The sequence below is a fragment of the Nelumbo nucifera genome, chromosome 7, assembly GCF_055504915.1.
Source record: "Nelumbo nucifera cultivar China Antique chromosome 7, China Antique-T2T, whole genome shotgun sequence".
In the NCBI taxonomy this organism is placed as follows: domain Eukaryota; kingdom Viridiplantae; phylum Streptophyta; class Magnoliopsida; order Proteales; family Nelumbonaceae; genus Nelumbo; species Nelumbo nucifera.
In genome coordinates this window covers 55,457,209-55,471,388 of record NC_142655.1, presented here as the reverse complement: position 1 = coordinate 55,471,388, position 14,180 = coordinate 55,457,209, and the positions used below count along the sequence as shown (strand labels likewise).

At 42.0% G+C, this 14,180-nt stretch overlaps 1 protein-coding gene across 1 annotated transcript in view; it reads left to right on the top strand.

Moving 5' to 3' along the window:
- FTSH12 (FTSH protease 12) overlaps positions 1-14,180 on the top strand; it is a 138,370-nt gene that overhangs the window by 37,878 nt on the left and 86,312 nt on the right. The window contains exon 9 of the mRNA XM_010262291.3: positions 136-248. Coding sequence (XP_010260593.1) covers positions 136-248 — 113 coding nt within the window. The remainder of the gene's footprint in view (positions 1-135; positions 249-14,180) is intronic.

Below are 14,180 nucleotides of genomic sequence, written 5' to 3'. Positions count from 1 at the left end.
ACTGACAATGAGTTTATTCCTTTTGCAATGTCTCCATCTTCAAAGTCTTTTAAATTTTGTATTCTTGGGTTCTGGTTATTTCAAATGTATTGAGTGACTCTTATTAGACTCAGAGCACTAATATTCTTTTTGCAGGCACCATCATTTGTATTTGTAGATGAAATTGATGCTATTGCTGGAAGGCATGCAAGAAAGGATCCGCGAAGGCGAGCAACATTTGAAGCACTGATTTCACAGCTTGATGGAGAGTATGCATTCCTTTCCATGTTTTTAGTCGTAATTTTAAATTTTTTGAAGGGTTTTCTTTAAAAGTTTCCAGAATTACTGGGTTGTGAAGGAAAGTTGAAGTTAATGATGTTCTATCTATCCTGAAGACATTAAACTGTTTGGTTCATTCTTTCTGTAGCTAGTACACATTCTTTTCCTTGTTGTTGGTCCTAAATTTTTGGAGGGTTTTCTTCAATATGTTAGAAGTTGGTATATTGACTCGATTGACAGCTCATTAATGAGGAGGCTGTACATTGGTCAGAAGCAGGTCCCCCATTCTCAGGGTGTTGTAGAGATTAACTTTAATGGATGTTCTCTTATAAACCTTTGAAGCAAGAACAAAGCTCTATAGAATTGTGAACGAGAATAGTAGACAATTGGTTTGCATGGGTGGTTACCAGTATTTGTGAACAACTCTTATGGGGAAAGGGAAGAACTATGGGAAGAATTATTCTCTATAAGAGGTTTTCAGCAGGCCCTTGGTATATAGGAGGGATTTCAATGTTCATGATTAGACAAATTAGGATTCATGACATGAGAGTTTGGCAAAGGTTTTAGGGCTTGCTGCCAACCTGATTCAATCTGTTAGGAACCTGCCTAACACAGGGCTCTTCGAGGGAGCCAACCTCCTCAGTTCGAGAGAGAGAGAGAGAGAGAGAGAAGAAATAATGCTGAAAGATCGATCCCCTTATTTTCTCTGTTTTTGATTATTTATACTGTTTTACAGAGCTCCTCTTCTTACATTCTTTAATTTGTTTCTGTTAAAACCGCTGCAAGTGGATGGTCAGTTAGCTGAGCTGTTGTGCTGACGTGGCCTTCTCTTGTAAAACTGACTAACTGTTTTCTGTTGTTCTGTTTCAGCAGCCTTTACAATCCCTCCCTCCTTTAGAGAGACCTTGCCCTCAAGTTCTAATGTGGGAAAACTTGTTTGCAGATCCAAATAAGATTCCCAGGTGGCGTCCTCTTCTGGAAGTTTAGGCCAAACAACTAGTGCTTCTGGAATGACTCTTCCTCCACGTTGTACCCATCTGAAATCAATGATGCGGGCTGGCTCAGTCTGCACTTTGTCCTTCATCTGAAAATGTGGGAAGAGTAGCACTTGTAATGACTCTTGGCTTCGGTCCTTTCTTCAGCAAGGAGATATGAAATACAGGATGCAACTTTGTTGTTGCCGGGAGGTCCAGTTTGTATGCCACAGGCCCTATCCTCTCAAGGATTTTAAATGGTCCAAAATAGCGCGGGCTGAGTTTGTTCCACTTTCGGCTTGCTACTGAAATCTGTCTGAAGGGATGTAATTTAAGAAACACCCAATCACCGACTTCATATTGGACATTCTTGTGATGCTTATCATAAGTGCGCTTCATCCATTGTTGTGCTTGCAAGAGATGATTTCTCAGCTCTTTTAACACCTCATCTTGCTGTATTAATTGTTCTTCTAAGGCTGCTACTGTAGTGGTTCCTTTTTCATAAGGAAGTAGAGGGGGAGGGTCCCGACCATATAGAGCTCTGAAAGGCGTCATCCTGGCAGCGCTATGGAAAGTGGTGTTGTACCACCACTCCACTCAGTGGATCCACTTCATGAAAGAATGGTAGGATCCATCTAATGGACGCCAAAAGGTTGCGGAATGGGTGGGCGAATTTCAAAATTTTCCTACCTTCTCCCAACTGGGAATCATATTCCCTGAATTTAGAATACTATATTCAAGGATCTTACTTGAACCATGATCGAACCAGATCTGAACCAAAAAGCAAAAGGGAGGAATATACCTGATCCGGAGAAGCAATATCTCCCAAAGTTGGTGTTCACACCCAAAGAAGAAACCAAGATCCGCTCCTGCTGAAGATGACACAGCTGTGGATGGAACGGAACCAGCAGGGTGCGTCCTACACACTGGATCCTTCGCAAGAATCCTCTGGAAACTCTGAACACTGAATCTTTCTTAGTCTTTTTCGCAAGTCTAATGTCAAGAACTGATTTCTTGACTCTCTATTGCTGCAAAGATCAAATCTTGCAAGAGGGAATGGTGGCGGTTGGAGGAGAACTCCTGGGACGAAGATGGCTGAACTGCTTCTCTTCTCTCTGGAGTTTTGTATGAGATCTAATCTCTGTTCGCAGGGGGTTTTCTTGACTAAAACCCTTGGTTTGAAATCTGATATATTTCTCTTGGGTTTTTCCTCCTTTCTTCTTGATTAAGAAACCTCCTAATTAGGAGTTATCCCAATCCAAATCTGTATTTGGATAGGGGATTATCTTAATCCTATATGCAGATTAAGTTAGCTTACTCCTGATCTTATCAGGAGGTTACCAGATTCAAATCTGTTTTGAATTTGGTCTCCCAGAGTGGATAAGGTTAAAGGCCATATTCTTTTACTAACATTAATCTCAGATTCGCCCCATAGATGGGTGATCATATCAGCCTAGCTCGAAATGGGCTTTTGGCCCATTAAGTGTTCAGTGTTTAACTAGTTTCCAATCTGCTGCCCAGTTGGGCTTCTTTGTATGGCGTGGGACCCAAGCATTGATCTACACACCAGCCACATGGGTTCGGCCCAGCCTTTAATACAAGGCCCAGCCGAATTCACTGAAAAAACTCAGTGAACCCCTGAGTCCATCACATGGACCCTATGGGCCCAACACTTACATTAAGTGGTCCCTGGGCCAAGCCATCTTATAAAAACCCAGGGACTGTGGGCAGGTTCAAGATTAGCCCATCAGGTATTATCCTAAATGGTCTTACACTTAACCTCTCATCCCTTAATGATCAAGCACTGCCCAACAAGAGAAGACCTCTCCCTCGGCTGCAAGGAACAGTGCCGCACTCTCCACTCACATGGATCCCGGGAATTAAAACCATTTGCAAACATTTTGAAACCGTACATATATATATATATATAAATATATTAATTTTGCAAAACAAAATTCCAACGATTGAATCAACTGCCGGCAGTTTGGTTTCCATCAGAGAGAGTGCATTCCCGATCATTACCTTTGTCCGACAAAGGGGCTGATTCTGTCACTATGATCACCCACTCAGATGAATTCTCAGACTGTCCCAACATACCCAGGTTTGGATCCCCATCTAAGGATCTCACTGATTGGCATATCAAAGACAACCCGATTCGACACCTAGTGAAGTGTCATAATCGAGTCTATGGGTCAGGTGTAACGTTCCAGTTTTGCCCATCTATCTCCAAGGTCCAGGGCAATACTGGAAATCTGGTTCGGTTCAAGGATTCGAGTAATCCCATACTGCATGTACCTTGGGTCTTACCCTGGTGGCCGAGACAGGCCATCCCAACACTTGGTGGCACACCAGTATCAGCCTTGGCAGGATAAATCTCCCCAGACTTATCCAATGGCTGTGAACATTTAAAACTAACACGAGTCTCTATAAGTGTCCAGTTTTAGGGTCTTACACAGAATTAAACCAAACAACATGAATCAAACATGCACTTTATTTATTTCCACTAAATAACAAAAGTACATCAAATCGGATTGAAGCTAAGGGCATACAAAACTGTCTAACACTTCACCCCTTGCCTTGGTCGATCTCCCTAGAAGCATCTCAAATATGTTTCAAGACTCTTGTTAACCACCTCTACCTGTCCATCAGATTAGGGGTGGTAGCTAGTTGATTTGAAGAGTTTAACTCCATGTAGACGAAAAAGTTCAGCCCAGAAACGACTCATAAAAATAAGGTCCCTATCAGACACAATTGAGTTGGGGAGCCCATGAAGGTGCACAATTTCCCGAAGGAACAATTCAGCATTTGTGACTGCTGTGAATGGGTGTGATAGAGGTAGAGAATGACTGTATTTCGTCAATCTATCAAACACCACAAGAATAATGGTTTTACCGGAGGAAACAACTAACCCCGTGACGAAGTCCATTGATATATCATCCCAAACTTGAGTTGAGATTGGGAGTGGTTGCAAGAGGCCTGCTGGTGTTGTAGTAGCTGTCTTATTTTGTTGACATACTGCACACTCGGCTATGAAATTCTGAGTCGAGGTACACATGCCTTTCCAATGGAATTGTGTGGCAATGCGTTTCTGTGTTTGTAGAATGCTGGAGTGACCACTTGTGGGCGAGGCATGAAATAATTCAAGGAGCTTCTTCAGATGTGCAGAATCTGCTGGGATTTCCAGGCGTCCCTTGAAGAAGAGTAGATCATCCTTGATGGTATACCCGGGGTGCTGTGATGGATTTTCCAATACTTGGGCTTTTAATTGCTGTAACTCTGTATGGGAGTGGGCTTCCTTTTGAAGCTGATCCATGAGTGGAGAGGTTGGGGATGACATGAGTAGCTGAAATGATTGTGGGTGCCGTGAGAGGGCGTCAGTAACGCGGTTAGTAGCCCTCGCTTTGTACTCAATTGTGTAGTCGTACCCCAATAATTTGGACATCCACTGTTGTTGTTCCGGTGATAGGACGACTTCTTCTAACAAGAACTTCAAACTTCAATGGTCGGTCCAAATTATGAATCGTCTACCGAGCAAGTAGGATCGCCAACACTGCATTTCTAAGACCATTGCTATTAATTCTTGTTCGTAAACTGATTTGGCCCATTTCTGTGATGTCAAGGCCTTGTTGAAAAAGGCTAATGGTCGGCCTTCTTGCATGAGGAGAGCCCCAACACCTTGACCGGAGGCATCACATTCTACGATGAAGTCTTTTGTGAAATCGGGTAGTGCTAATGTTGGAGGTGTCGAAACAGTATGTTTCAATTGCTCAAAAGCTTGTTGGGTCTGAGCTGACCAATGAAAGGCATCTCGTTTTGGTAATTGGGTCAAAGGGGCAGCTATTAGGCTATAGCTTTTGTTGAAGCGGCGATAATAACCTGTTAGGCCCAAGAAGGCCCTCAATTCTTTCACATTTTTGGGTTGCGACCAGCCCAATATACTAGAGGGTGACCTGTAGATGGTTTAGATGTTCCTCCCAGTTGGGGCTATAGACCAATATGTCGTCAAAGAAACAAGAATGAACTTACGTAAATATGGCCGGAATATGTCATTCATTAAGGCTTGAAATGTTGCTGGAGCATTGGTCAACCCAAATGGCATGACCAAGAACTTGTAGTGGTCATCATGTGTCCTAAAAGCCATTTTGTGAACATCTTCCACATGTACCCTTATCTAATGATACCCGACCCGTAAATCTAATTTCAAGAATATGGTGGCCTGACTAAGTTTGTCAAGTAATTCATCAATGACCGGTATTGGGAATTGGTCCTTAATGGTGATATTGTTGAGGGCCCTATAATCAATACAAAATCGCCAAGTCCCATCCTTCTTTTTGAATAATAACACCGGTGAGGAGAATGGGCTATGGCTGGGATGTATTATTCTTTTCTCAAGCATATCTTGAACTTGCTTCTCGATTTCAAATTTTTGGAAATAAGGATATCAGTAAGGTCTTACATTGGTTGGGGTGGCTCTTGGCATGAGAGGAATGCAGTGGTCATGCTCTCGGGGTGGTGGAAGCTCTTGGGGTTCTCTGAACACGCTGTCATATTGCTAGAGGAGTTGTTGTAGGCGGCTGTGGTAGTCTCCAAGCCCATTTGAGTTGCTGTTAGCTAAGGATGGGCTGGTCCAATTCGAGTCCATGTGCATGAATAGGGGCTGATCCGGATCTCCCATTTGCTTTGTTAATGTTGGAATACTGATGGGCCTTGGACCTTTGCATGTTTTCCCCTGTAGATGGACTGTAGAGTCCCCCAATGTGAAGCCTAATTGTCTAACTACTGAATGCCTAGCACTACGTCCGATCCACTGAGATGAAGGGGGTATAGGTCCACCGAAAACTGGTGACCCTGAACCTTCAGTGGTAATCCCACACATATACTGTTGCAAGATAGGCTATTACCGTTGGCCACATGTACCGTAAAATCCATTGTTGGTTGATTTCGAAGTCCTAGTTTATCCACCAAAATTTGAGATGTGAAATTAAGGGAACTGCCATTGTCTATGAGGATTCACACGTGGCGCCCTTGGATAAACCTGACTACTCTCATTGTTTGTAGGGACGCAAGTCCCGTAAGGGCTTGTAGAGATATTTCAAGTGTCTCGTTGAGTTGTATTTCCCACTCGGGGTTAGATTCCCCGTAACAGATGAAGCCATCTTCCTCCTCGGTCTTCATCTGAAGGAAAAATGGTTATTTGTTGCACCGATGGTCTGACCTGAGTTTTTCTTCGCTGTTGTAACCAAGGTTCAAAGTATCGACACGTATCGGCCTGTATCAGCTGATACGTATTGTTCCGGGACCGGGTTTGACCGGTTCAGGGGTTTGACGGGTGGGCCTGAACCCAATATTCCTTCCTCCTTGTCCAGTGCTGCCGGTCTTGTTACAGAACCCCATGGCCGATGTATCCTTCTTGCTGGAGGGAACTTGTCTTCATACAGCCTTGCTAGCGTTGCTGCGTTTATGACCGAAGTAGGCTGCATTGCCTTTACTTCCAATCGTAGTTCTTCCTTCAAGTCGCCGACGAAGCTTCCCACTAGCGCTTTTTCTGTCCACCCTTGGACTTGCACTGCTAGCTTTTCGAACTCCATCTGGTAATCTTTAACCGATCCCATCTGCACAGTTTTGCAAGATTCTCATCGTAATCTTCGAACCCAGACAACCCAAAACGGATGGTCAAGGCATCGGTGAAGTCTGCCCAAGATTGGCGAGGGTGCCCCCATCGAAACCACTAATAGCATAGGATAACTTCTCGCTCAAGATGTGCCGAAGCTAGAGCCACCCTATCTTGCCCAGGTGTCTCATGGTAATCGAAATAATATTCGGCTCTGAGAATCCAGGGAGTTGGGTCGCCACCTGAGAAGATGGGGAAATCAATTCTTGCTGCTCGCGTTGCTGCGGACCCTGTTCTACGACTGTTTTCATTGCTGTGCTCCTCTTGGCTTTCTCTGCCGTTGTTTGTTAACATTTGCTCCAGCCGACTGAGGAGAGTGGTGAAGCCTGCCTTCATTTCTCTGAGGTCTGGTGACATCCAATGGATCTGTACCTCCATCTAATCCACCCGGGCGTCTATTAATGTTGTCCTTGTGTTGGTCATGTTGGCTCTGATATCAACTTGTTAGGAACCTGCCTAACACGTGGCTCTTCGAGGGAGCCAACCTGCTGAGAGAGAGAGAGAGAGAAGAAATGATGCTGAAAGATCGATCCCCTTATTTCCCTTGTTTTTGATTATTTATACTGTTTTACAGGGTTCCTCTTCTTACATTCTTTAATTTCTTTCTGTTAAAACCACTGCAAGTGGACGGTCAGTTAGCTGAGCTGTTGTGTTGACGTGGCCTTCTCTTGTAAAACTGACTAATTGTTTTCCGTTGTTCTGTTTCAGCAGCCTTTACACAATCTTCCTTTATCTGGGCTTGGCACTGGTGGTGTATGACAATCTCACACTTGCGGAGTTAAAACAGAATGGAATGGCAAAAGGGGATTTATGTAGCCAACACCATATAGTTGTGAGCATGGGAATGGAGTACAATGAAGTGCACTTCCAAGACCAACCTCAGATCATTGTCTCATCCTACTTGCCCAAACTAGTTCTAGGACAGGGCCAATACCTTTTAGATTTGAGAATATATGGTTTACTAACCTATCCTTTATGAGCAACACAGATGCTTTGTGAGATGAGGAGGTAAAGAGTGCTTGATTTAAGGGTTTTAGTTTTGAAAGAAATTATAGATATGACCAAAAGGGAGCTAAGGGATTGGAATAAGGGAGTTTTGGGCATATTAGAGAACAAAAGATTTTGGTTCTTTCTAAAATAGTGGAATTGGATAAGGTGGAGGTGGAAAGATGTTGATGAGGAGAAATAGTTGATAGGGCAACTGTAAAACATAAATTCAGACCTACAAAAGAGAAAAGAATAGAAAGGGAAGAGAAGAAGAGAAAGAGAGAATCAAATGTTGGAAGAATCCAATAATGTGAGCCTGGCGGCCCCCTCTTCTTTTAATATATAATACATGTACTAACATTTCAACACTCCCCCTCAAGTTGGGTTATAGATGTTAATCAGTCCCAACTTGTTACATAACTTGTTATGGCACAAGGCATTTACATCCTTGGTAATAACAATGGTTAATTGGTCTCCAGAGTTTACACAAGGAGTACAAACTTCTAACTTTTCAATCTTTTCCCTTATGAAATGCTTGTCAACTTCTATGTGCTTCATCCTATCATGTAAGATGTGATTTGCAAAACATTTTTAATGTCAAGTTGATGCAAACCCCAATCAAGGTTGGCTACTAGGGATAAAAGAACTCTTATTGAATTTATTTTTGCGACTGGGGCAAATATTTCAGCATAGTCCATTCCATAAACCTGTGTATAATCCTTTGCTATCACCCTTGCTTTATATCTCTCCACTGAGCCATTTTCCCTATGCTTGATGGTGAACACCTACTTACACCCAATTGGCTCTTTCCCCTTGGGAAGATCAACTAACTCCCATGCATCATTTTTGTGTAAGGTTCAGATTTCCTCCATAGCATCTGCCCTTTTAGGTTGGACCAAGGTTTCTCTGACATTCTTAGTAATAGAGACATGGGAAATGGCTGTTAGAAAAGTACGAAAAGGAGACATTCTTAGTAATAGAGACATAGGAAATGGCTGTCAGAAAAGTATGAAAAGGATACAATCGACTACAAGAAGTGAAATGGGCAATTGGGTGTTCAAGGGTGCATGAACAAGCACCCTTACAAATAGCAATAGGAGTGCCAAGGTCATCAATAGCAATAGGAGTATCACTAGAAACAACATCAATGGGAAATTGGGAACAATATCAGTGGGAATACAATAGGAACGATTGTACCTTGTGGATTTACCTCTTGAGAGTCTATTGGCATTGGATGCATAGTTTCTGGTGTTTCCACATCTTGCAAGCTTTGATGATTATAGTGATGACGGAAATGATCACTGGCAAACACTTGAAGAGGACTGGATTGAGGAAAGGGAGTAGAAACAGGAAGAGACAACTGATGTTGAACCTGCTTCTCCTCAAGTATATCATTCTCCCCCTAAGGAGAGGCGGTGAGAAATGGGTGACTCGCAAAAAATGATACATCCATGGAAATGAAATACCGTTGGGATTTAGGATCAATATACTTGTATCCCTTTTGTGAGGAAGATACTGAAGGAACATACAGGGAATAAAACGAGCATTGAATTTTCCATGAGAGTGATTCTGGACTAAACAATGACATGTAAAAGTATGAAGAGGAATGGAGAACAAGGGAGGGTAGGGGAATAACCATTGATGTGGGGCCTGGTACCATAGAAAACAAGAAGGCATCCTATTAATTAGGTAGGTAGCTGTAAGCACACCATCCATTTAGAACTTCTATGGGACATTCATATGAATAAGCAAGCTATGAGAATCTTCAAGAAGACAGTTTTTTCATTCCACAACACCATTTTGTTGCGGTTTATGTGGATACGATCTTCTGTGAATGGAATTGCAAGAAGCAAAGAAGTCTTGCAAATCCCCCTTCAAATACTCATTGGTATTATTCGATTGAAAAAAATTATCTCAACATGAAACTATTTAAAACCATATAGTGGAAGTTTTGTATAATTTCTGCAACCTCCTCTCTGGATCGAAAAAACAAATCCATGTGTACCGAGAAAAATTTTCAACAAACTAATAAAGTAGCAGCAACCTCCTTCAATTACAAAGGAAGCAAGGCCCCAAACATTAGAGTGAGTAATTTGATAACTTGTAAACTACTTATCCAATGACTCACTTGAAAGAAGAAGAAGAAGAACTGTTTACTGTATTAGAGAAGTAATATAGGTTTGAAGAGAAGAAGAAGAAGAAGAAGAGTGAAGAGAGGAGAAAAAAAAGAAGGGGTTCGGTGGTTAATGATCTGCCGTCCCATACACTTCTTTATTTATAGCTTTAGGTTCATTACAAGAATAGGACATAAATAAAATTAGAAACAATAAGGCCAGCCGACCCAACTTAAAAGAAATTAGAAACTTCTAATAAAAGAAATTAGAAACTACTAATAAAAGAAATTAGAAACTACTAATAAAAGAAATTAGAAACAACTAGGTGTGGGTATGAAACCACACACACTAGAGCCTGAGTGTGGGTATGGAACCCCACACTCGTGGCTAACCAACTATTTTTTCACTCCCCCTTAAGTTGGGAGTAGATATTTGTCATGCCCAATTTGCGTAGATATGTCTTCAGTTTGCTTTTTGTGATTGCTTTGGTGAAGAGATCAGCTAACTGCATGTCTGAGGCAACGTAAGGAAGGCATACTTCTTGAGATGTGACTCGCTCTTGGATAAAATGTCTGTCAACCTCGATATGCTTAGTCCTGTCATGCTGTATTGGGTTGTTGGCAATATTAATTGCAGCTTGATTATCACAATACAACATCAGAGGCTTTTCATAATCAACCTCCAACTTATTAAGCAAGGATCTCAGCCATAACACTTCTGCAACATCATTGGCCATAGATCTGTATTCTGCTTCTGCACTGGAGCGAGCAACAACATTTTGTTTCTTGCTTCTCTAGGAAACAAGATTCCCCCCCACAAATGCACAATATCCAGAGGTGGACTTCCTATCGTCAACACATCCAGCCCAATCCGCATCTGTATACACTTATATTTTCATATGACCATTATTCTTGAAGAGTATACCTCTCCCTTGACATCTCTTTAAGTAGGCAAGGATCCTTTCTATTGCAAGGAGATGGGTGGTCCTAGGTGAATGCATGTATTGACTGACAACACTGACAACATAAGAAATATCTGGTCGGGTTAGACAGAGATAAAGAAGTTTCCCAACCAGCCTTTGGTACATAGCTCTATCCTTAAGGAATTCTCCACTTTCTGCACTTATCTTATGGTTAGGCTCAATGGGAGTATCACCAGGTTTCACTCCTAACTTGCCAGTTTCGTCAAATAAGTCCAGAACATACTTCCTTTGGGAGATGAAAATGCCATGCTTAGATCGAGCTACCTTAATTCCTAGGAACTAGTGTAACTTTTCTAGGTCTTTCACTTCAAATTCCTTGTGAAGGTGCTGCTTAAGGGTTTGAATTTCACTAGTGTCACTTCCTGTTATCACATTGTCATCTACATAGACTGCAAGTAGAGTCAGGGAATGACCTGTCTTCTTAAAGAAGAGAGTCTGATCTGACTGAGTCTGTATGTAACCGAATTTGTCCGAAGCTAGTCTAAACCTATCAAACCAAACTCTCGGGGATTGTTTCAGCTCGTACAAGGCCTTCTTCAAAAGGCAAACTTTCTTTCTTGCTTCTGTACTATAAAACCAGGGGGTAAATCCATGTATACTTCCTCTTGCAAGTCTCCGTTGAGGAAGGCATTCTTAACTTTCAGCTGAAATAGTGGCCATGAGAAGCTTGCAGCAATGGATAGAAGTACTCTGATAGTGTTCATTTTTGCAACAGGTGCAAAGGTTTCTGTAAAGTCTATGCCATAAGTTTGTGTGAATCCCTTTGCAACCAATCTGGCCTTATACCTCTCTACAGTACCATCAGCATTATATTTCACAGTAAACACCCATCTGCATCCAACAGGTTTCTTCCCTTCAGGCTAGTTAACTAGTTCCCATGTGTTGTTCTTGACAAGAGCATCCATCTCTACTTGCATTTCTTCCTTCCATTCAGGTATCAAAAATGCTTCTTGCACTTTTCTGGGTATAGGAATAGTAGAAATAGATGCCAAGTAAGATCTGTAGGATTCTGAGAGACAATTATAGGAAAGGAACATGGAGATGCAATGGGTAGTGGATGAGGTGCAACGACACTTCCCTTTACGAATAGCAATTGGAAGATCAAGGTCATCTGTCGGTGAAGGCTGAACATCTGTAACAGTGGGAGCAGTAGTAGTGTCTGGATCTGGAGCTGTAGAAGATATTGGAACTGGCCTGGATTGTTGTTGAGTACGAGAATCAACTTGCCACCACCACTTTTTGTGATACACTCTCAACTCCCTGCATTTTGGACAACCTTCTTCGCAACTCCCCCCTCAGTAACTGGAACAGGTAAAGGAACTCTTGGAGCTGAAACTGAAATCCCTTCCTCACTATTCTCCCCCTGAGGAGAAGCCTTATGATAGTAGGGCGTATCCTCAAAGAAGGTGACATCCATGGACACAAAGCGCTTCCCTGAAACTGATTCATAACAGCAATATCCCTTTTGATTTTGTGCATACCCAAGGAAAATATACTTAGTGGCTTTGGGATCAAACTTGGAGTGATGAGGTCTGAGGATTTGAACAAAACAAGTACACCCAAAAGTTTTGAGGGAAATAGTGAATATGTCCTTATTTGGATATAGAAGACTAAACGGGGTTTGCATGTTTAGGATTCTGAAGAACCCTGTTAATGAGGTATATGGCTGTACGGATTGCATCTCCCAAGAAGCGTATGGGAGCATTGGAGTTGAGCATGATGCTTCTGGCTACCTCTAAAATATGCATGTTTTTTCTCTCAGCAACCCCGTTTTGCTGAGGTGTGTGAGGACAAGTGCTCTGATGAATGATCCCATGATCAAGGATATAGGATGCCAAGGGTTTTTCAAAGTATCCTTGGCATTATCAGATCTAAGAATCATGGTCTTGGTTTCAAATTGAGTTAGGATCATCTGATGGAAAGCTTGGGTCAGAGAGGGGACCTCATCTCGAGAGTGCATAAGAGAGACCCATGAAAAACATGTATAGTCATCAACAAATAATAAGAAATATCTGTACCCCCCCATGGTGGGAGTATGGCAAGGCCCCCAAACATCGGTATGCATAATCTCAGAAGGAAGGTTGCTTCTTTTATTACTTAAAAGATAAGATGATCTACTATGTTTTGCAAGTTCACAACTTTCACATTTTAACCCAGGCATTTCTACTGACTCAAACAAGTTTGGAAAAAGACTCTTTAAAGACCCAAAAGATAAATGACCTAAGCGGTTGTGCCAAAGCATAATCTTACTACAAGACTGAGAAACAAACAATTTCCCTGCTTCACTCTGCTCCCCTTGTGAATGTCCTAGTAGGTAGACTCCATTCATCTCATGGCCATTCTCAATCACCTTCTTCGTTTCCAGATTCTGAAAAATACACCGATCAGGGAAAACGGTTACCAAACAATTTTGATTTTTAGTAATACTACTAATTGAAAGTAAGTTAGCACTAAGCTTGGGAACATGCAAAACTGAGGATAGGCTGATGGTATCTGATAATCTGATGTCTCCCTTGATAGAAATTGGTACAAGAGAGCCATCAACAATAGAAACTTTGTCTCTCCCAGAGGATAAACAATAGGTACAAAATAGAGTGGTCATATGATCTGAAGCACCTGAATCTATTACCCAGGAAGGTCTAGTATTACCTGGGACAGAAGCATGGCAAGTAGTAGCTCTTGTACTTGTATGAGCAAGGGCTGAAGTAGGTTGTTGAGCTGATGTAGGCTGAACTGAATTATTAAATTCATTTTCTAGCTTAGTCAGAGCAGCTCAGACTGCAGCTAGTGTATCTAGAGGAGTGCCTCTTGTGCCTGATGAAGTTGTACTATCAGTGTTGACAGCCATATTAGCATTCCCTTTCTTATTTTTGAGCTTTGCTGGAACTAGATGAGGGTGCAACTTCCAACAGGTGTCCTTAGTATGTTTAAGTTTCTTGTATTGTTCACATACTAAGTCCTTCTTAGCTTCCTTCTTCTCCTTATCCCCCCATGATTTAGGTCTAACTGCTGCCAAGGCTTATTCGGAGGGTTGTTGCTGCAACATAACCTTTCTCCTAGTTTCTTCACTATGCACTAGGGAATAGGCTTGTGATAAAGTCACACTATCTCTTATCAACAACTGCTGTCTCACAATGCCATATTTAGAGTTCAGACCAGCTAGGAACTCAAAAACTCTATTAGTTTCAACCTGC